At 37.6% G+C, this 24,463-nt stretch overlaps 1 protein-coding gene across 4 annotated transcripts; it reads right to left on the bottom strand.

Annotated features, from left to right (window-relative positions):
- Positions 1-1,145: 1,145 nt before the first annotated feature.
- On the bottom strand, positions 1,146-24,259 carry RELL1 (RELT like 1). Of its 4 annotated transcripts, none has more exons than XR_010361384.1 (8): positions 23,872-24,259; positions 13,603-13,842; positions 11,798-11,869; positions 10,484-10,541; positions 7,645-7,884; positions 6,785-6,962; positions 6,192-6,281; positions 1,146-3,605 (listed from the first exon to the last, which is right to left on the bottom strand). XR_010361384.1 is itself a non-coding variant. In XM_064418424.1 (7 exons), the coding sequence occupies exons 1-6, from the start codon at positions 24,227-24,229 to the stop codon at positions 6,791-6,793; spliced, it is 1,140 nt and encodes a 379-aa protein (XP_064274494.1). In that variant the 5' UTR covers positions 24,230-24,259; the 3' UTR covers positions 1,146-3,605; positions 6,785-6,790. The 4 variants fall into 4 exon arrangements, 2 of the variants coding, with proteins under 2 accessions (XP_064274494.1, XP_064274495.1); XR_010361385.1 differs by having other exon boundaries at positions 6,789-6,962; XM_064418424.1 differs by lacking the exon at positions 6,192-6,281.
- Positions 24,260-24,463: the final 204 nt, after the last annotated feature.

Below are 24,463 nucleotides of genomic sequence, written 5' to 3'. Positions count from 1 at the left end.
GTAAAATCAGATTTTATTACACATAGTAGCTCCTTGGACTACAGCATAAGGTAAGATCCTGAATTTTGGAATAATTCCTTACTACAAATGAAGTGCCTGCGTTGGGGAAAAGTAACACAAGAATTAATCCACGTGAAGAAAACAAAATCCATTTGAAAAAAAGTCTTTGTTTTTCTTTAAAGAACTTGTTTATGTCAGTCCAGTTATAACAGAATTTCTCAAACTTTAATACAGCGATCCTCTTGTATTTCAATATATGTACATGTTGTCTAATAAAAACTGTGTACTATACAGAGTTTCTTACATAGAAGAAAAAAAGACCAAAAAAGAAATTCCTCAAAATGAGACTCACATAGTGTGTAGAATTTCCAGAAGCTTCAGCAGCAGCAATGTCTCAATTCTGTCTGAAGATTAAGACCGGGAAGGACTTTATTAATGTTTTTTTTTTTTCTTTTTTTAACATTCTCAATATAAAACACAGCTGTATATCAACCTCTGAAATTCAAAAACAAGAGCTCAAAACAGACAGGAGTGTGATACTGCTAGGAGCACTGAAATAATAAAGGACCCCAAACCTGTAAACAGGATCATACACTGATAATCCCATCTCAGCTAGCCACAACTTGCTTTAAGGCTCCTTCACACTATTCATGCAGCAAAACCCATTTTTAATGCCCTTTACAGATCACAGTCATCTGTGAGAACACAATGTAACAAATTAAGCATTGTAGTATCACAGACGGACACAGGCTGAGAGGAAACAACTGCAAAGAGCTTCCCGTCATTTGTGATTTTTCATTCCCTACCTTATGAAAAAATTAAGAATAATGTTGAGTATTTTTAAAAGCTCTGTATCAAATATAATAAAAAGTTAAAAGTCTCGATATTTTAAATCTAAGATACCAGCGTGGGTTAAAGCACAGATTTCTGCCTTTTTCATTTAAATATGAAACTGAAGTAGTATTTGCAATTGTCCTTTCTGAAGAAAATAAAACTGCTCTGAAGTACATCACACTATAAACTAACCTTCTCACTATCTCCATGAACAGAAACTTAAGAGGCAAAAAGATTCCATTTTGCATTCAGATGGTGCAAAAATTAAATTTCACTCAATGGCTGAAGGCTTAAGGAAGTCAGAAGCAAGCTTAAGAATCAATATTTTTTATTTACTGCTTGGTAGTATAAAAGTTGTATATAAACTATTTCGTTAAAAATACATTTGATAAGCAAATTTAAGAAAAGCAGACTAATATGGCAATATGCATACCCCTACAACAGCAGTGTAGTGTTAAAGGCAATGAAACAGGCACAGTTTCTAAATCCTCTCTTACTTAGGTAGCAATGCATAAATTCAATTCTTGCACATATCAGGTCTCATAATACCTTACATAATTACTTTATACAGGTAAACAATATTTTACATATCCAACATATTTCCATCTCTTTTTTCTCTTTTATTTTCAATAGAATCAAAATAGAAACTACTTTTAAAATAAGTAAAAAAAAATACATATTACCGTTTAAACTTTCTTCCATCCTTTTGCCATTTATTCACCGTACTAACCCATCATGTATCAAAACACAATATCAAGACAAACTGCCCTTTTTTAAAAAAAAGCTTTGGGGACAGTCTGTAACTTCGTATCTTCTTTCTGAAAATCATCTGAAAACTGCTGTTTTCTCCACTGCTTCTTTTTTCCAGTAACACTTTATACTCATAGCTATCAATCTCTTGGAAACTGAAAGCTTATTACTACAAACAATACTAATTAAATCTTCTAGAAATATTCTTCACACAAATAATCATGTGAAGCTTAATGTGTGCCTGTAAGATAAGGTTGGTGTTTATGTTGTACTTAAATATTGAAGAGGCTTCACAAGCTGATTTTAAATTTATGGGAGCAGGGAACAGTACTAAACGCTGAAGTTAGAGTCCCAGCCAAACATTATTTTGAGTTCTCAAGGACAGACAATTATCTCTAAAAATATCCATTTTGAAAAGAACAATAAAACATTAATTATTTTCAAAGTTTGGGTGGGTAGTGGTGGGTTTTTTGGCAAATGTAGCATCACTGAAAAGTACATATTGATAGGACCAATCAGTATCTTGTGGATACACACAGAATGAAGACCATCAGCAGCACATAATTGCAGCGACAGTGAAACTTGATGTTTCCCGACAAGACATGAGAGTAACTAATACAGAAGCAAGAAGAGTAATTTTGTACACATTGTTAACACTGCATACATAAATCAGTGAAGAAACACAATTCTCAGATATGAAGAAACACAATTTAGAGCTCTTGTTTAAAAAGATTGAAGGTATCAATTTAAAATAAATCCATTTCAAAAACATACACTGATTTTCCTTGAGTTCATAAAGCAGATTAAGTTATAGTTCTCAGAATATAGTGCAATCTCTACTAAAAAGCTTTATATTAGAGCTTATATTCTTAGGCACTCGGAACATTGATATGATTTTCTGTTACACAGAAAAGCTTGCTGAAGTATTACAGAGATTTCTCTCCCCAGAGCAAGTAACAGGACAAAGCTAAGATCATAAGTAGATACAGAAAATTAATATCACAATGCCATGGTAATTTTAGCATTAAGTCACACTTAAAATATGAAAGGAGTAACACTGGCTTAAGATTTTGTTGCCAATGAATACAACTACCCTCAGTCCAATAAAGCCACTCTGAAGCACTTAAGTATATATTCCATATATACTAAGTATAATTCCATATTTTTTTAATGCCCAATATTCCATATCCTTATCTAAAGCTTGAAATATGTTGCCTTAACTTAATAAGGAACCTGTGGGTAAGAACAAAAAAAGAAAAGCAAAACTATTAGGCCCTCTTCGAATATGAGTGAGCAGTTCCAAGAAAACAGGAGAACACAAGCCCTTGAGGAAAGTAACCTCACGAAGAGCTCATCCAACTGCAGAGAGGGAGAGGTACAGGCCTGGGGAGCAACGATTTAATTTAACATCTGCATATAGCTGAACCAGTCTCTCCTGGGAGGTACCCTGCACAGAGTTCGAGGGCTTATGTTCTGAAGGCACAGATGCAGATTTGGCTGACAATTAATTCCTTCTATGTTTTACTTGGCTACAAGCAGTTGGATTAAAAGAATATTTTCATCTTTCAAAGGCTGGCTTTTATCTTCAGCAAACACTTGTCAATTATGGAGTGGGCAGAACAGAAGAAAAATCCAGATGGATCACTGGGGTGAATGTAGTTTATCCACGAGGTAATTGTATTACTCTTTATATTGAGCTCATAAATGCTCATCTACGTACAAAAAAGTTTAAGACTTGATAAAGCTTTTACCTTTCCTGTCCAAAAACTTGTACGTATTTTTTCTTTCCAAGATGAAGCCATTCGTTATGATGTCCACACAGCTCAACAATATTTAAGTGTCTAAATCTCACTATTTTACTGGTCAAAAACCATTAAGTGTTTAACCTTGCAGGAATGACATCACAGAACTTGTGAAATGCTACATTGCCATAAATACATTTCTTTAAATAGTATGCATCTCTTGGGAATTTTCAGTTTTCTCCAAAGTGCTTGCAGACAATCTTCTTCTAAAAGTTCCACCTGTAACAGAAGAAAACAATTCTAAAAATAAACCTAAATAGCACAATTAGTTTCAGGATGGACACATCAATTAAAAAGTTAGCAGGTGCTCTGAAATGGAAAAAAAAATCCACAATTGCATGATGTAGCTGCTGTGCATTCCAAATTTAGCATGAGAAATCATAAAGAGGAACTAAAAATTGAGATAGTACTCTTGAAATGCATGGTCAAACACATGGACAAACTGACAAATCACACCACAGTGTAAAGTACTACAAATGGAAAATGTTACATTGCTTCAGTGTACCAGTACCAGTTTCTGTTTACCCAGTAGCTTAAAATGGATGTCCAAGAGCTCAACAAAAAGTTTTGACTTCAATTATCAGCTGTGTATCTACCACTGTTTATGTGCCATTAAGCATATCTGAAACAAAATTAACTGATGAAATGGAGTCTGCTGAGAACATGGACTTTGAAGACATAGAGAAGACATGCTACAACTTTAAGTGATACAGCCAGCAAGACACTAGATAAGCTGAAACACTGTAGAGGTAGCTTCAGAACACATCAGTTTAGGGGAAAAAAAACCTGGACTTGAGAGCAGCAGTGAATACAGGCAATCAGCAATGCTACTTCATTCAGGTACTGTCCAACTCAGGAATTCCACCTCATACAGGAACTCTCAGTAACGGTGGTTAAAGTCAGCCACAAATCTACTGCCTCTGAATGACAGAAAGGCCTGTTCTGGAAGCAGTAAAATACACATTTATGTCTCCCTTCTTCCTCTCCATCTGAAGATCTGAGTCAAATTCCCCCAAAGCATAAGCTTTAATCAGAAATGTACTAACTAGAGGCACAAGTCTGAAATGTTGTTTATCTATTCAGTTTCGGTAAATTGGGCTACAATAATTTATTAGAAGTCTGAAATAAGTAGCTGAAGTAAAGGTCTAACTACTACCTGTTTATATGTGAACAGCTTCTCATGACAGTAGACAAAAACTGATCTAGAACCATGCTAGGGAACAGTATCGTACCCTTTTTCAAGCAAGATCTGTTTCTGTTTTGTAGTGCAAATCAAACAGACCTGGCTAGTTTCCTAGATGATTTACAAAATAGCTCTGTTGGACTAGAAAGACCATTAAAATATTCTGCTGAACCATTTCTCTGCTATTAGAACATTTGTTTTCAGAAGAGGCAAAACTTTAATCCTAAGGGGAGGTTCTACAATAAAAAACTGCCATAGATGGACATTTTTTTATAGTTTTACTATCATATGTCTCTAGAGAACAGCTTATTTTTAAATTAAAGTAGTAATGGTTTAAATTTATAGAACTTTTAGGTAATTACAAGGAATAGCTTTCCTATTTAGGAGAGGAAAGAAAAAATTAGAGAGAAAACTGGAGTACAAAACATTTTGAGTGATTTTAAAATTATGGGGTTTTTTTAAAACAAAGTGCACTGGAGTTTATTTTCATATATACCCTATTCTTTCTATTTCTCATGTTTAAAGAGAAGATAACTAGCTTGCCTTTAAGTAGGAAAAAAAATCATATTATGAACAATCTAATGAGATTTCTGTATCCCTACCACCAGAGATACAGAAAAGAAATAAAAATAGTCACAGAACTAACAAAACCTGGGCATGGAAATGCCAATCTAGTGAAGGAAGATGTTATCTCCTATTGCATTTAGCTGGTATTGATTTTTAAAAAGGGAAGAAATAGAAACCACATCAACATGAAAAAACCTTGAGCACAAGGACATTATTCTGAATCAGAAAATAAGAGTACTGTTTCCCTTTCCCTGACAATCTGTAGATCCTTCAGAGATTTCAGTACAACACTGAAACAGCAGCTACTCTAAGCACTTGTGATTTGCCAAATTTAGCCTATCCTGTCTTCTTATTTACTATGGGAAAAAAAAAAAAAACTAACCTCATTATCCTCCATAACTTTTTTATTATTTGGAAGCATACCACATCTCCAAGTCTCTCTTCCTCTACAGCAGTGTTTCCAAAACCTGGCTAAAACTGAGTGACGAGGCATAGATGCCAGACAAATACATTCTGCTTAGTTCAACAGTCACACCTGTGCTGCCAGGAAGGGTTGGGAGGAAGTATCCCACTCCATACCAGCTCTCTACTTTAACCTCAAGATACTCAAGGGCATTTGAGTCTTGCTGCTTTTCTAAACAGACCAGATTTTCTCTTGTGCATTTCCCTCTTCCATCTGAGGTAGCCAATAGTTTGAGACAACATAATTTTATCCTCTCTCTCAGCATACAGAGAGTTTGGCACTGTGCACTTTGTTCACTTTCTTCAAGTCCAATACTTTTACTATGTCATCCCAGAACCTTTCTTCCTCAAGGGTCAAGTCTGATTTTTGAATTGTATTTGTTTAAAATCACCTTTCCCCTTCATATTAGCCATCAGCATATCATCAAATAGAGGCAAACCATATGAACTTCCAGGGTTTTTTTCCCCCCAACATTCTAAACTGTGAAATAAACCACAACACACTGAGGATTGCATTTCAAAGCCATGCTGGGCATGTTTTTCACATGCTCAATAGAGTAACTCAAGCAATTCACTGAAGTTTAATGACTCACAAGAAAACCCCAACTGCCAGGCTTAGTTAGATCCCTGTGAGATCAGCAGTTTCATGTGACTCCACTGCTATTAGTCAAAGCTCCACAGATCTATCAGAGAAGTATCTAGTAAGCAATCATCTTATACAAGCATACAGTACAAAGCAGCAAGCATAAGGAAGCAGCTATAGTTATTGAATAACTGTAGTTATTCCAATGATACAACTGTCAGCAGCACTTGTTTTTTTCAGACCATAAGCATATTGCCACTAACTCTAAGCCACTGCCAAAGTTTGTTTATTGCCAAAAAATTAATATGCAGACATTTTATCTGTTGGACTAGTGATGCCACACCCACGAAAGTTATTTCAACACCTACTCTAATTACAAAGTCTGAATAAACAATTATATAAGAATTTGGTGGATAAAAAAGCCTTTCCTAACTTATCATTAACTGAATGACCACATGTAATTTCTTCAGACTTGTGTAGAAAATTTTGAAATTGAAAGATGAGTTCTGTTTCACACAGAACTGATGCATTTTCAATTGTACTGATTACCCTCACATATTTCCCAACATAACACTTTCAGTATGAGTTTCAAATGTTTGATACCTGCCCTTAGTCAGAGCTTCTCCTCTCCTGCATTTCCTGCTTCGCAGGCGTGGCGGGCGCTTCGCTCACATCCTGCTTGGCAGGCATCTCCCCATTGACACTCTCCACGCCGCTAACGGACATCAAGCTCTTCCGCTCTTTGGAGTTTGATTTGTGATCCACTTTTGTGACTCGAAATCTGAGGTGAGCAAAAGAAAGTGCACTTGTGTTTCCCCACAGGTGAGTTAGATCATTCTCAGGAGCAACAGCATAGGCAGAAACCAATGTCCAGGACCCCAGAACAAGATGTCAGAGCAGACACCTACATGGACACTGCTTCCCTTCAGAGCATCTTCCTTCCTATCACCTACTGCAGTGCTCACTACTGCTGAATCACACTTTCTCAGGGAACTGTGTTTTGAAGCAGAATCCACAGATTGTATACCACTTCTTAGAATAGTAATTTTCAAAGACAGCTACAATATAAGGTAGAAATTAAAAATAACAAATAGAATGAAGTGGTTTCTATAGCCTCACACTTACTTGAGAAATACCAAATTCAGAAACAGAGAAATTTATTAGAGTGCAATTCTTGTTTCTTTTTTGACTATATCAAATGAGCAAGAGCCTCAAATTTACACCCACAGTAATCTCCACCTTTTTAAAGTTCATTTTTAGTTCTTAAAAAAAAAAAAAAGAAAATCGCATTTACTTCTTCCAGAAATAACTTCAGTCTAATAATAACAGGTTATTAAAAAAAAATCACTGATCTTATAAACAGAGCAGAATCAGTGGATATCTGATCCAACACTGGCCACTGTAGCATTCTAAGAGAAGTATACAACAAAATGACCTAAAATGACCTAACAAAATGACCTTACCTTCCCACAGAAAGGACTGTAACTTCTCCAATACGACTTCTTCTGTTCTCTTTAGATTTTTGAGCTGGCTTTATAAGGTGCCATCGTTTGTGGCTACAGCGAGTACAAACATCCTTTTCCACCACTCCTCCAACAGTATGGAAGTGATGGGCTTTGCAGTTGTGTCTGAATGGAACAACACCTGGTGACAAAGGAGTCCCTGGACTCATTGGACTCTCAGGAGAGGTAGGAGATAATGGGCTGTAGGAAAAAGAAATAAAGAAAATTTAATGTTTACCATAAAATACTGTTTCTTAAAAAGGAAAAAGGATGAAATCCAACCTGCAGTTATGTCTAGTGAATAACCAGTTTTTACAGGAAACATTTATTTGTGAGGATGTCCAGCTTACGGTTCCCTCCAATATTATATTTTTGCAATTAGAATAATTTTCACAAACTAATTCAGCTGCAGTCATGTGGTTAAGGTAACTAACACAAAAGACAAGAAAATTAAGAGGGGGAAAAAATCAGCCTAAATAGAAGAGAACAGGTTACATGAACTTATATTGATGAAGACATTTAATGAGCTGATTCCACTCACAAAAAAAACACCTTGGAAAACTATAGAAAGTATTTCAGAATTGTTACAGGATCACAAGGAACTCCGAGAAGAAGAGCACAGTCCCACAATATTGAAAGGAGGCAAAACTGAAATGTGTACCACAATGACAAGAGGAAACAACATCATTCAGTTTCAAGGGAAAAAAATAAAATTTTAAGTACCTAGAAAGAAAAAGCAGTACAACCACCAAAAGGCATTTGAGATTAACTAATTGAATCAATCTGATTTTCCTCAAAAACAGAAAAACAGATAGCATAGATAGAAACCAGCTGTACTTTTTTTGGACTTTAACATCGATTTTAACAATGTCTTGCTACACAGCAGGCCAGAGCTCATGAAAGGTGAAATAACTGTAGAGTAAGGCAGCACACCTTGTAAAAAAATTAAAAACACATACAGAAAGTAATATATCTGCAGTGGCTGTAAAACTGCAAAGTGATACTAAATGTGGGTTTTTTTATGGTCCTGGTGATATTCAGTGCTTTATATAGTACACTGGGTAACAGAATAGAAGAATAGCTAAAGTACCAATAGACTCTGGGTAACCCATAGCAACTGTAAAGGTCAAGATCAGAAATCAGAATGATGAGAACACATTTATGAAAGACATTCACACATACACAAATCTTACTAAAAATATGGATGTATTGCAGTAAGGACAACACAAATTCTCAGTGTTTTAGCAGAAAGCCTTTACCCAAACCTAGACTAAAAAGCAACAAGACAGATGGCCATTCTTCAGAAAAAGAGGATCATGAGCTGAACATGAATCATTAACAACGTTCTTGCTTAAAAAGGACAAAACAATGGAAATAACAGAAATACAGCCTGTGAACCTAAATTTACATTACTCAGCATTAATCGTGCCAGATCTGATCCTACCATGCAGGTTTAGAAATGTTATTTCAAGAAATACAAACAAACTGCAGAGACTCCAAAGGGGAACCGAAAGAACAAATTAAAGAAGTAAAACATGCCAGAGAAGACTGGGAGTTACTTGGATGCTCATTTTCAAAATAAAAATATTGACAAGAAATATTTAATGGTCTCTGAATAAACAAGAAAATGCTATTAAGGAAAATAAAAGCAGTGCAATACCTGAAGCAAAGATAGAACTAATGGCTTCAACTGAGAGAAGTGCATATTTTATTCAGCCCTAAGTATTTCTATAATTAGGAAGTTTCATAGTGCACTGAACTTGCAAAGAAATACAAAGGATTTCTACTTGATTACAAAAGCTTCAGGAGTATCTGCCAGATTCTGTAAGAACAATCATTTTCTCTCCTCCTTATTCTTCATATTTTAATTCACCACTGAAACTATAGCCTAAATTGCCCAAGATAACATTACACATGCCTATGCAAAAAAATTCAAATAAATATCTCTACAGAACCATAGACATTTTAAAATATCTATACTTGAGAAGAAATCCCTTTGGAAATTCAGGTTTTTCCATAACCAAGGTTCTCACCATCAGAACAGGTGTTTAATGGTTCTATACTCAACTCTTTGTTTTGCTGCAACTATATACTCCTACTTCTTTTACAAGTGACACAATTCTACTTGAACTTCCATCTCCTCCACCTTGAACATGAACACAGGGTTATATATGAAGAGTATTGAGAGTAGTCTAGATATAGCTAGAAGTACTCATGTACAGATACAAGCACTTTTACACATATGATGCACCTACAAGTTTTTTTACACGTACAATGCATCTAAGGGAGAGATGCTTTCTCTACATAATTATCTAAACAGACATGCAGTGAAAAATCCTAAGAGGTAGGCCAACCAATGTTTATTGCTACAATTACAAAGAAAAAAGTAAACCAAAAGCAGACACAGAAAAAGATACCTCTGGTAAGTTAGCACCTATACAAATGAAATGAGTGCTGCTCTGTTCTTTGAAGCCACAGCAGTTTTGGACTAAGCAACCTTGTACCTAACTTCACCCCAAAGTAAACCAGTATTTGCAGCTCCTGTAAGTTTTTAGACCAAAATGCAGAAAAACTGTATCATGCACCTAGAACACATAAGAAGAAGAGCCAGTCACTAACCCACCTAGGGTATATGTTAAAATTTAAGGACGCAAACACAATGGAAAATCAAAGTATTATCCTCTTAGCTGGTAACTCAAGCAAGCGATGTAGTCTTAGAAGAGTTCAGGAAACAAACTCCTTTGGAAGCATATGCTTTTAGTTGCCTCAGGAAACATGCATTAAAATGAGGAGTAATTACCTTTCAGGTTCAAAGACACTGCTATCTGCTACCATGGCCTTTAACACATCAGCATTTGCTGCAATGAGAATAAACAGAACTCTTCAAAAGTGAACGGTTCTAACTTTAGAAAAAAAAATAAAACCAAAATAAAAGTTTCTCAAAGAAATGCCATTTAAAGGAAGATGATTGCATTATGTATCTCCAAGACAGCACAAAAGAAAACTGCAGGAAAAAATGTTAATATAATTCTATGGGTAACCTTAACATGAGCTACTAAAATTGCAGTTCATATTGCACGCAAAGCTCCACCCCAATGCAAGCCATGAAACACAGCCATCTACACAAATCTCTTGAACAAGATCTCTGAATCACGTCACACGTTTATCCCAACTTCAGATTAAAAACATCAGTTTAAGTGAGCCCTACAAAACACAAATTCATTATCAGCCAAGAACCATCAATTGCTCACTTCCTATCAAAACACATGAATTACCTAATCCCAATCTCAAGGAAAAATAAACAAGCTCAAAGCACTAATAGTCTAAAAAAACCGCAAACAACAGAAAAAAATGCCCAAACAACAAATCCCAAAAATCCCCACATGCAAACCCAAAAGCATCACTTTTCCAGAGGACTAGTCTTCGTTCAGAGGTAACTCAAACCAAGTTCAATGTCAGAACTTACAAATGTAAAATCAAAAGGCTGATGGCTCTTGTCCTACAAAAACATCCAGTCTGCTAAACATTTCTTCTAATGGGCAAATACATTCTGAACTAACCAAGCATTCCACAGGGTGCTTAACTATGATTTTGTTTTCTCAGTCACATCTTTATCCTTTACTTTGCACAGACATGCAGATAACACATACAGAATTCCACATCAGTGCTATATACCCAACTGTCTCAGTTACACACAAGCCTCTCATCAGACAAGAGCTGCAAGAACCACTTCAGGACAAGAAGTTAAATCTAGTCAAAACATAACAGTTTCCACAGGCTTTAAACACTGCCACTAAGAAAGCAACATTGAGCTTTTGCTTCACAAACAAAGCAAAAGGCTGAATCAAAAAAACCCCAAATACCTAAAGAGTTAAAGTATCTGGAAATGCATAACCTGATTTTACCATATAAAACAATTTTCAAGTAAGCAAGAAACTTCCCTATTGTTCTTGAAGTTACTTCCTTGAAAGACCATTTCAAAGATCTAAGAATAAATAAATTGGTTATTAAATGAAAGCATGTGAACATACCATACATCAGACTATCCAAAAAAACATATTTTTTGTAAAACACCATCACAAGGGATGCTAACTTCAATGACACAATACTATACCTTCATTTTTCATGATGTAGTTAACAATTTGTCCCACAGTGTCACTATTCTCATGTATAGTTTCATTCATTTCTGTGCAAAGAAATAAATATGTTGTCAGTATCTTGGCCTTATGAATCAAGAATTGAACTATTTTAAAAATAAATAATGATAACGTCACAACCAAAACAGAACACACACCAAAAGAAACTACATTTTAAAAAAAAAAGGCAAGATCTTTTGTAACTATAGAGGGAAAGCTTACGTAAGACTTTATTGTCCTTATTCAGTAAAACTATGAACACAGGTTTATCATCTCTACATTAGCCCAAACAAATTGAGCTGTGAACTAATTACGCTCAGTATTTTCACAAACATACTTCAAAATTCCTTCTCTAGATAGTAAGGAGGAGACAAATAAGAGAGCAGCATTTCTAATCCTAACAGCAGGGAGGGGGAAAAAAAACAAAACAAAATGCTAAACTGTCTCAAACCACTATCTAAAACAGGTACTAGTGGCTCTTATTATGAGGGGGATTCAATTTAAGATTTTCACCACATCTTCAAGGACACAACAATTGATTAATTAAAAAAAAAACCTGCAAACTTTTGTAACACAATGCACCCCTTAACAATATTAAAAGCTCCCCTAGAATAATCTGCAAAGACTGAATAAGATATCAACTGGGGAACTAAAACAATGAAGAGGCAAAACTGTGCCCTTCCCTAATGATTGTTTTAATGTTTTATTTTTAAAAATGGGGTTGAGGCAAGTTTGATAGGCTAGACTCTAAATTCTTCTGTTATGTAATAAATTAGGGGCTTCCCCACCTCTGTACCCACGCTTAGTCTTAATACCTGCAACTTTGCAATGTAATTGCAACAATGCAGCTCGTTCCTGCCACTGAGACACAGGGGATGTCCCCGCTTCAGTGCCACTCCCCTGTTCCACTCAGGGGAACCAACAGATCGGATGGTTCACTCACTGCACAGCTGCCCCAGGCAGTTAATGCTTAACAACACACTGGCACATCATTACTGCACCGCATGGCTCTGCCCTTACCACAGAGCCACTGCAATTTGCACTCATTATGAAACTACTGAAAGAAATTAATTGGGAGAAAGGGAGAGGAGTATTTACAAGTGACTTTTGCTCTTACTTACATTTTACAAATGCTACACCATGTTAGTATAGCCCTTCCCACCTGGTAACACCCTTTTTTTCCCCAAGTAAGAATAGATGGGAATAAGGAACAATAAAAAACAGGGGCACAAATGAACAAACGTTAGGATAAAATGTGGAAGACATCTTTAAGGAAAAATTACAAGCGGCATGACATAAAACACAATAAGGATATTCAGTCCAAAGGCTTGGTTTTATAAAGAGAGGGGAGAAGAGAATGACAGCACAACAGGAACAAATTAAGATTGCAAAACATAAAACTAAGATTTTAGGCTTTAAATGGAAGTTTTTTGCCACTTCTCAGCTAGCACTATGTACACCAATACTTTGTTGTTAACAGCACGTAGAATGCAGAAAAGTGATCTGGTGACTCCATCTGAGGAGTTGCAAACAAATATAGGGATACTTTGATCCCTCTCTAAGCTCTTACTTAATGTTAGCAGACTCGCATGGGAAAAGCAGAACACGCCTGGATTTGACTGGCAGAGATCAGACCCCAAATGACATGTAATAACAAAAATATTATTCTTAATACTGCTTTGATGTCAAATATAGACACAGAAATGACAGAAGTCTCACAGTAAATTATTTCATAGTAGTTGCAATGCACAGAAATAGGAATTTGTTTATTAGACTTGATTACCTATTTTTTCATCAATTTTTTCTTCTTCTAGTTCTTCAGCTTCTGTTGTACAACGGTATCCTTTTTTCTTAAGGATATGGCAGATAAGGATCCCCAAGAGACCCATGATGAAGAAAACAGGAACCAAAGCAAAGGCAATATACTCTAGGTGTTCAGCCTTGCCATCATTGCCATCCGTTTTAGTTGTCAAAGTAGTTGTCTGTAAGCCATGGCTTGACAAAACCCACGGAACCTCTCCATCTATGTAAATCAATAAACAAATGTATCACTATACACTGTAAATCACTTGAAAGAATTCAGAAAATTAAAAGCATGATCAAATCCCCACAGCACCTTCTGCAGTGATGAGGAAAACACATACTCTGCTGGCTGAGAACTTACACCAGAAACAGCATTTATTCCCTCTTCACCAAACAATTACAAACATCTAACACCCAAAAAGCCTGTGTGATATTTCTTCAATATAACAGTGAAGAACCAATCATATTGTAGCCTGACAGTCTTGTAATCTCAAATAGAGGGCTCACATATTTCACAGAAGAATAACACTACCATTGCTCCTTGTTCACATCAGTGTGGAGAATGCTATACCATTCCTCCAGTCTGAAGTTCACGCAAAATTACCAATAAAATGTGGATCCTTCCCTAATATGAGAGTAAATCGAGGATTTAATATTGACCCTTGCACAGAAAAATTATCAGGTGTGAAAGAAATAGCCTTGATTTTTATTTTTCTTTTGACAGTGAGAATTCTCAGAAGAAAGAACATCCACCCCCTACTCATCAGAATAAGATGGGCTCATTCTTTGTCTGAGATCTGGAAATAATTTTGTATTTAAGCTTGAAACAGGACATGAAAGAATTATTTTTGCTTGCAAAGAGTTTAAGTTGAAGCATTCTCACACACTATATCCACAATGAAGCACTTTTGTTTCATTTAAGTTTCGAATTTCACAGATGTAAACTCCATGTACAAACTGGGATTCTGACCTATCAAAAGTATAGAACATTTACATTAGAATGTACACTTGAAGTTCATCAGTCCAAATGCTGCTAAATGCAGCACTGATTAGATCAGGTTTTGCACGTAAGCTCCATCCAGATAATGAACATTCCACATTTCTGGACAACCTCTTCAATATTAACACACTTTTACGTCCAATATACACAAAGACACTAAAAACACAGTACCTTCTCTCATATCAAAGTATAAAAAGCTCAACAGCTCAGATAAATCCAAAATTACACGTTGCATGCTCAAAACCTTTGCAAACCCTTACAGTTATACACATTCCCCACTTCATATAATAAACACTTACACAATACTCTCCTCAACATGCATTTCTACCTTCTATTCTTCTCCTCCACTCCAGCGGAAAACAATTTTTTTGGAGTAGGAAATAATGACAACCAGAAAGTGTTTGTTTTCTATCCATCTATTTCAAGGTATTTCCCATCTACTTGTATTGAAGTTGACAAGGAAATTCACAATTGTTCCATTCATCAAACTCACTGAACAAGAGAAGAGTCAGCAGAAAACAATTTACATGACAGGGACACTTTTACAACACAAATGTCTAGAATAATAATCCTTTCCTTTCAAAAACAAAAAAAAATTGAAGCCTCCAAGAATTTGCAGAAAGAGTGTTATTCCAGAACATCTCCTGCACTGGCTGCATAACTATGCTGCATTTGAGAAACATCAGTAAGGTGACAGACAGCAATGAGAAGTTTGGTATTTACCCTAGTTTTCTTTATTCCTCTAGAAACAGTAAACCTTTTATTTTAAAATATTTCTGAATTTTTCAGAACAGTCTCGAATTGTCAGTTGGGTAGTATGCAATACACAAGACTTGTTCAAAGTGAAAACAATGGAAATTATTTTAAATAACAACTGATAAACCCCAATTAGCAACAAGAAAAAAAAAAAGATGCAAATAAGCATTTTGCTAAAATAATTTTCTAGGAAATAGTAGAAGTGCAGAAAAATAGAAAGAAGTGCAAACAAATTACCGAACTGATTTCAAAACTAAATGTTAAAGCAGAATCTCAGGATTTCTGCTTTGGACAAAACCAGATGGTCCAGTTTGTTCCCAAAACCAAAAGAGAAAACTATTCACTTTTAAGAAGCCAGCAATCCTACAGATGGCTGTGTGCAGAATTTACCAACACGTAACCTTCAGAATCTCTAACCTATGACTGAGTAGGATAATTGAAATGTGTCTACAATTGAACACTTTAAGGTTGCAATTGTTTTATACTGCAAAGAAACAAAAGACAGGAAGGGGTAAGGGATACAATAATGTAACTATGAAGGCTGATCTTACATGCAGTTTACTTGCATTCTAAGAATTCATAATTCATGCTTTAATATATCAAAATATAATTTCTTTTTTTTTCTAACTCATCAGGTAGCCATAGCCACAAAATACCCCAGTTAATTAACAAAAGCAGTTTCATTTACTTTCAAGGCAGGAGAAAAGCCATCACACCAGAGAAGTATTACTTAGATGACTACAACATCTCAGAACCTAAGAAATCCAACTGAAACAGTACACAACACAAGCTCTTAAGTGTATTAATAAATAAGCACCTTTCATGTTCAAATCTAAGACGACAACAACAGGCGGATAGATACTTTGGATTTTGTTGCACTGTATTAATTTTAAGAATGAATGGGAAACGCCTCCCTACTATCAACATCCACTTGCTACTCAAGCTATTTTGTGGAAGGGTCATAAAATTTATCCAATTCAGCTTTTTGGGTTTTCTGCCTCTCTTTGTGGCAACAGTGGTATGGACTGCCCAAACAAGTATCTATTTTCTCCATAACCATAGCAGGAAATTCCCACCAAACAGCGAGAGCAAGGGGCCCTTAAAACATGGCTAGAAGTCCATGCCTCAGGCTTTCCATGCTGTGGTTCACTGCAATTCCTCCAGATCCAAGGTGGCTTTAGGATGTCCCTTCCCATTCAGTTCTCTGCTACCCCACCCACTGTGCTCCTGACAGACTGTAACCCTGAAAACAGTTTTAAACTGGATTACTGAGATAACCAGCTTTCAAGAAACAGGGCCACAAAAAGTCTTATTTTTTAAGCAGTCATTTTACTGAATCAGTATAGCCTGAGGTTTGGCAAACTCCTCTGTTAAGACAATCCACTGACTGAGAATGCTGAAGTGGAGAAGTAACAATGAGAAGGATAGACAAGTACATCTAGAAGAACGTTTCCCAGAGTAATTGTAGTAACATGGAGCCACAGTCTCAGAGTATGTTCAAAAAAAGGGCATTGGCATTACTTATGTGCAGAAAATGTTTAACTGTGAGGACAGTGTTCAAGTCCAGGCTGGATAAGGCCGCAAGCAACCTGGTCTACTGGGAGGTGGTGCAAGAAGGGTTGGGACTGAATGCTCTTTAAGATCCTCTCCAAGGCCCAGCATTCTATGATTCTATTAAAAGAAAGAATAATGTCCAACATAATTGAAATCCTGACAGCTTGACACAGCCACTGAAAACATAGATACAATTTAACACCATCACCACCCTCCTCCAGAAGAGCAAATTGTGCCTACGCTATCTCCAAAAGGAGAATTGTGCCTATAGTGGCACTTCTTTTACTGACAGAAGAATGTTGAAAAAACTGTAATTTATCCAGTGAATACTCTGTAACATAGATTAGTCTATTAACAGGGTTAAGGTTTACAGAGGTTTTGAACTCTGAAGGAAAACATACTTACAAGTTTAAAAATTCATTCAACTAACATGGATACTTCAACATACCAAATTATTTACATAGGCCTATGTGACTTTTCTTTGGTTTTAACTAGACACCTAAAAATTAAACAAGAAACAAACATTACTAGTAAAACATTGTATTGATAACGTTTCTATAAAAACATGTTATTTGCACAAAGTCCAGAAACTGCTTGATGCCATTCATTTTTTGTTCAGACATAAAAATTCACCAAAAGTAAAGCAAAAATATCCTACAAGAAATTAACCTAGCTGAATCAAGTCCTTGGTGCTGTGTAACCTTACAAGCAGAGCAAAGCATTCAGCTTTCATTATCAAACACCCTACACAATCTGGCCTCAAAACCCTCAGCAATTATGGCATAATGCAAAGCCAAGCCTTGAGGACCTAAACAGGCAATATATTTTATGTGCCAAGTCACAGCTCCATCATTCACTGTGCATTCCCTATTCCCCTTCCCCAGAGGCACATTATTCTTATATCAGACTGTTGACAGTTCACCTCAGTCTCATGATGCATGCTGGTGCTTCTCAATGGCTTTAATCAGGCCATAGCAATCTTCCTTTACTTGAGTCAATTCATAAAGAACTGATTTGTTTCAGTGCTTTGCTGTCCTGGCATTTTTATACACCAGCCATTTTATACCAGTCTACATATGAAACTTACTTGAAGATGTGATCTAAATGAAATTATTTAGAAGCGATATTCAGCACGCTTAGTGATGATTAAGCTGCAAATAATAAATTGCACTCATGCTACTAATTCATATCCCATGTACTCATTTGCTTAAAAAATAATATATGCCGAGTACTGAAATTGAATGTTGCCTGCCCTTACTTCATCCTTACCTAAGAAGTAAAATATAAAGACAGTCAACCTCAGACAAGTCTTTTGGTTCTAATCACTGTTACTCAGATACAAAGTCAGAGTTCTTCCACCTCAGCAATTGCTCAAGACAAATTACAGCACCTTCAGGAAACAGAATATAAGAGGAAAAAAGTTAGCAGATAAGTGGAAAAATATTTCATGCTTCATTAAATTGCAATTTTTACATAGAGACAATTTTATAATAAAACACATAAGAAAGTTCAAGAAATATTTAATCTTAATCCTAAGAAAAATAGGATTTGAGTTGCCTAAAGTACAACTCAGATTCTTGAAAAACAAATCCTTTTAATAACCAAGACCAAAACAGTTTAGTTCTTATATTAGCAATATACAACTCAGCATTAAAATCATGCCCTGTTTTTCTAAATCTCCGATACTAAATCCAGGTAGAATCTACACCCTTCAAGCACATTCCACTTTTTTTTTGTATTGTTTAATTTAGAGAAAGTGGCCCATAAACAACAATGTAATCTTCTCTCTGCCCTAGTGGTAAAAAATCCTAATTAGTTACTATGGATTTTCCTCATTATCCCCAAGCCATTTGCCTTTTATGACACGTCTTTTAGAAATGTTTGTTTACATGTTATGAATTTGGTTATTTGAGCAATCTACCTGCTAAAAGTAAGTACATATATATTCACTATCTTCTTGTCCATGACGTTTAAGGAGTTACAGGATCATATTCCCTGCTTTTAGGCATGAAAATGAAACATAGATATCAATCTCACAGTATACAGAAACAAACTACTGTTGGCCTTAATTTTTAGACAAACTAAATATGATCACATACAACCTATTTAAGTACAACACAAATGAAATATTATGGTATGGCACAGGATGTGCTCAAACATCTCAGCTAAGCAGAGCTGGAAAACATGCCTCAGTAGCAATATCAGCTTAGGCATTTCTCCTCCTCCCCACGATTAATGGGCCAGTCTGCCCATCTGCAGAAAAAAGGGCCATCACTTAGGTTTCAAAATAATTAAAGAGAATATTGTTTGCATGGGTGGATTTTGGTTCTTTTGGGGGTTTTTCTGGTGCTTTGTCTTTTCCTTTCTTTCGTACCTGGATCACCTGTGGATCAATTCACCCCACACAGTGCTGCTAAAAGCTTTGCTTAAGCTTTCTGTGGCAATGCCCCAGGGAGAAATGGTCAGGCAGCAGGGAACCCAGCTCCTCCTGCAAGGAAAAGACACCTGATGATGACACGTAGTCATCCTCTCCTGGCTCTAGAGGAAGTGAATTTTGAACTACATTAAACGCTAACAATGCTTCCTACCTCCAGGACAGATATCAAAGGTGGATGGATCACAGAAAGATTTGGACTGGAAAGGACTTTAAGGACTATGTAATCCCATCCCTGCCACCACTGGCTAGGACACCTTCACTAGATCAGATTGCTCCACTTGGATGTACTCTTTCATTTACAGCATTCATTTTAAGTATCATTTAGTGTAAAACTTCTTTCGTGTTAAATTACACGCTTTTAAATTCATGCATAAAAATAAAAACTCCTTGTTTATTAGCTCAATTTCCTAAATACACACTAAATACCTCCATCTCAGAAATTTAAGAAACTAACTTTACTTTTAAAAACTTGAGTTTTAATGAAGTTAATTCAATGCCAGCTTTTACCTCCTAGCATTTCAGAAGTTGTGGATATTTCCTTAAAAGAAAAGAAGTTCTAAATCAGTTGTATATTTCCCTCCAGTACTTTCAACTTACTCAGAGATACAGCATTCTATCAGAGCTGCAGTAGAGGTTTCTATTTCAAGTCACATTTAATTTTTTTTAGATTCTGAATTCAGATGCTTAGCAGGGAAACAATGTAAGTAAATCCTTTACTCTGATGGTAATCATGTATTCATTTAACATATGTCTTTATTTTACTGATAGTAAACCTAACAAGAAGAGTTTTATGCAACTTCAAAATAAATATATTTTTTACGACTTATATGATTCAAATAGTACTTATTTATTCTGGACACTACAGTCAAATTGCTTTTGCAAAACTAAGCAGATGAAATTACTAGCAATTTCAATCACAAGACAAAATACACCACTGGCCAAAACACACACACAAAAAAATAATGAGGAAACATGAGGGCTTCTCTGCCTTACTAGTCAGGTGGTAGTTACAGAAGAGAGCAGACAAACTAGAAAAGTCAGTAAAGAACAGGTTAAAAAAAGTTTATTTTCTAGAGAAAAAAAACCTCTCAAGTGAAGAAAACCTATTCCCTACCACTTGCTTTGTCTATTGTTCAAGGAAATTGTACTTCAGGGAATATGCTTAAAGTGAATAACAAAGGAAAGCCACCTATCATCGAAGAAGAACATTCAACACATTTGTGAATTCCGCTTAACTTCTAGCTTCCTTGTAGTAATCAGAACCTACAACCAGAAATGAAATAAGCAGGAAGTGAGATGACAAAAAGGAAGCCACATGATGAAGGAACATACTGACAACTAATAACACACTGCCAACTGCCTTAGAGGTTAAGCAGGGTGGATTAAAAATGTCTGTTAAGAACAGACTTCAAAGCCTTCATCAGATTTGTCAAAAGCAGTATCTCAAGAAAGTGAGCAGAAGTATCAGCCAAGTTTCCTTAAAGCTCATTCTAAATGCACCTACTTAGTGAACACCCAACAGTAAGACCCAGGCAGCAAGTCTCAGGCATGACCTGAGACACCAAACAGCATCCACGGTACCCAACACTGTTCACAACCATAAAGCACCAAGCTTTTCTGAGTAACTCAGGCCACTGCCTGATAAGGGTTCTTACATTAGAGACAAAACTTCTGGCTCACCGAAGTCACTACAAAAATTCTGACTGTAGGCAAATTTTGCAGGAGGTCTGGAAAGAGCTTTCTACACTGAGAGGTAAGTCTCCACCCCGACAAGTTCATTACTAATGCAAATTTCTTCTGAATTACACACCCTATCAACACATTCAGTAAATTGTCAGCAGAAAGTTTTAGACTGGCTTCTCGGAAAGCCTGAGGGTAGGGTGGGGATTCAGAAAGCAGGTACCTGCTATGTAAGGTAGGTCCTACTCACAGCAAAAAAATATAGCTGAAAGTATTACTGTATAATGCATAGAAGACTCAATGATTTTGGGTGCTGAAATAATTGCAATAAGCATTGCAATTCCCTCACAGCTAGAGAGAGCTTGTTAAGAACCAACATGGAAGACCAAACTTAGTCAATCATCAGTCACCACACCATGAAGGCATCTGACATTATTTAGAATTCTATGAGAAAAAAAATTAACAGTATATAGAGCAGTTTTTTTCCTGTTGAAAATGGGGAAAATTTAAATATAAAGGGAAGTAAGATTTAGCCTGCTCTTTGTGCTACACAGTATGTGATTGATAATGCTACATTAACACATAGAGACAAAAAGCTTATGGTTCACTGTTTACCAGTACTAAATTGCAGGGCTTATGGTGTAATTGCTTTGGTCACTACTTGAGCAGCATATAGCTCCTACAGCAAAAATACACAGAACTGGTGCTTTACGTTTGCATTTCTGTTGGAAAATGGTTCCTCAAACTCCAGTTTTCAAATACAACACACTCTGCAAACAGCTACAGTACATTTAATAAAGCACAATTCACCAGTATGACCATTAAAAAGCAATGAAATAAAATCCTTCCTGGACACATCAGCTATTTAGTACTATTGCATCCCATTGGTTAAATTCACAAGTACAATCAGCATCTAGTGAGCAGCGCTAAATCAGTGCCATCAAGCACATTCTATCAATGAATTTATGCACGCTAACAACAATCCTCACTAGTTTACATGAGTCAAAAATCAATTTTAACCCAAACCAAAGTATCTCTTATGTGAAGAGGTACACTGCGATCCTGAGATATAGCAGATACATTGACAGAAAGCATTTGTAAAACTCTGAGAAGAAAATTCTTTCATAGCTCTTGCATCTCTTGCTAGACTTGCCAAATTTTAGCCTGAATAAGTACAATCCTATTCACCTAGACAAACGACTGAATTGCTGCTGTAGTTATTAAATCCCACAAACGCACACAGCATACCAAGAGTTCTCCACCCACCTTCAAGTTCAATAAAGCAATCCTGAGTACAAACATTTGTAAAAAGTCAGTATAAACCTACATACACACATCCTTTCATTTACTAAAAGATCTGTTTACAGCCTCTTCAAGATACCACTAGTAGGTAAACTGTAATCACAGCATGTAAAAACATGCAGCAATTCCATGAAGTAACAGCCAAAGAGCAAACTGGTTTTTATCTGTTAAATATATATATATATATATATACATATGGTCATGATCAAGAAGAGAAGAAAAATCCACAATTTCTCTCCTCCTCATAGTTTGCACAGAAAACCTCAGGTCCTCGGACAGCAGCTAGCAGGCAACATAAATCTGAAATTCAAGGTGCACAGTGGTACTTATTTCTTTCCACTCTCTTGAAGCACCGGATGACAAGCCTTCCATTCCTCTTGCTTTCAGAAAATAAACAGCAGGTAGTAGATATCTCAAACCCTTCTTACCAAGCTTGACTGCACCAAGTAATATAGAAATATACAAAAGGAATGTCAGAAAGACAAGGAACACTTCTGGATTTATTCTTTGTTAATAAGTATGGCCATCTTAACTGCTTCCACTAAACTCAAAGTTCACCCTCAAACAAGCTGGTGCATTCTTACTTATGTCATACCACCCAAAGGTACTACAGGGGATCAAGCTGAAAGTGGAAATGAGCATCAATTTTTAATAAGTGTTTGAGCATCACAGACAATGCATCAAAAAAAAGCACTTCAGACTACACCAGCAAAAAATTCAGTTTCATTTTGAGATTATTAATAGCATAACAGTTGTGGTTAGACATAAACAAAGAAAATGTCATTTTAAACTAACTTCCTCTGGTGATTGTATGTGTGCAAGGGCTCTTCAGAGTTCTCAAAGGTTACAGTCAACTTTTCATTTCCAAAACCTAAACACTGAGCCAAGCTTAACCTCACAAGTGAGGATAAAATAGAAACAATTCTTTAATGAACTTCTATCGTAAGAGCCATCCGTTCTCAGTTAATCAGCTACGGAGGAGTTGACAAACTCGAGCTCGTACAGCTCATTACAGTTTTTGATTGTTTGGTTTTTTTTCCCCCTCGCCACTCCGGGCCATACCCTCCGACATCCCCAGCCGGGCTGTCACGACAGTAAGCACCGGGCGATCGCTGAGGGCACCGCAGCCCGCCCGAGCGGGGCCCGGCAGCGCCCGCCCCGAGCGCCCCCGCCGCGCTCCGCAGAAGGCGGGAGAAACTTCAGCCGCTGCGGCCGCGGAGCCTCTTCCCAGCCCGCTCCGCCGGGCTGCCCGGGGCCAGGGCAGAGGGGGACGCGCCCCTGCCCTGCCGCTCTCCTCCCTCGTTCCCCGCAGGGACTCGAACGCCGGGGGCCCCGAGGAAACCGCGTCGGGCCCCGGCAGAAGCAGCGGGGTCAGCCTAGACATCCGAGCGGCGAGAGAGGCCGTAGCGCCCAGCCAGGTCACAGCCCGCGGAGCGCTACAAGGGCGGCCGGCGGGGAACGAGGGGGTCGCGGATTGAAGCGTCCCACCGCGGCGAAGGACCGAGGCCGCAGCGACCCACCGAGAGCGGATCTGTTGCCCAGCCCGTCAGCCATCAGGCCCAGCGATGGCGCAGTCGGCGGGATCCCGCCGGTCGCTGCCGGAGCCATTCCCGACGCCTCGCCCGCGCTGCGCGCGTTGGCAGCGGGGCCGCTGCCGCCCAGCCCGGCCCGGCCCGGCCCAGCCGCGGCGGGGCGCGCCCTGCCCGCACGGCGCCTGCGCGGGGCCGCCGGCCCGGGGCGGTGCTGCCCCGCAGCGCCCGCCCTGCCGCCGCTGCTGTGGGGAAGCGCCGAGCCGGGCTGCCCGTGCCCGGCCGTAATGGGCGGCGAAGGCGTTTGTTGTACGCCCCTGTGAGGTTTACCCAAAGGCGCCCCGCACATAAGTTTAGTATTACAGCTCCCAGCCGTGGTTTCCTGAGCCCGGCAACCGCAACGCTGGGGTGCAGCGAGGGGGCGAGATGGGCGCGGCACATCGTGTCCTAAAGGGCCCGAGGTGACTCGTTTGCACGGCACTGGTCTTGTGCCACAATGGTTCTTGTGCCTCATGGAATTGCCCACGGGGGAGCCTCTCAGCCGGGCGGGTTTGGGTGTGTCGCTTTATGGGTTTCTGCTGTG

This window comes from Passer domesticus, chromosome 4 (genome assembly GCF_036417665.1).
Source record: "Passer domesticus isolate bPasDom1 chromosome 4, bPasDom1.hap1, whole genome shotgun sequence".
Taxonomy (NCBI): Eukaryota; Metazoa; Chordata; class Aves; order Passeriformes; family Passeridae; genus Passer; species Passer domesticus.
This window is presented reverse-complemented; position numbering and strand designations above follow the sequence as displayed.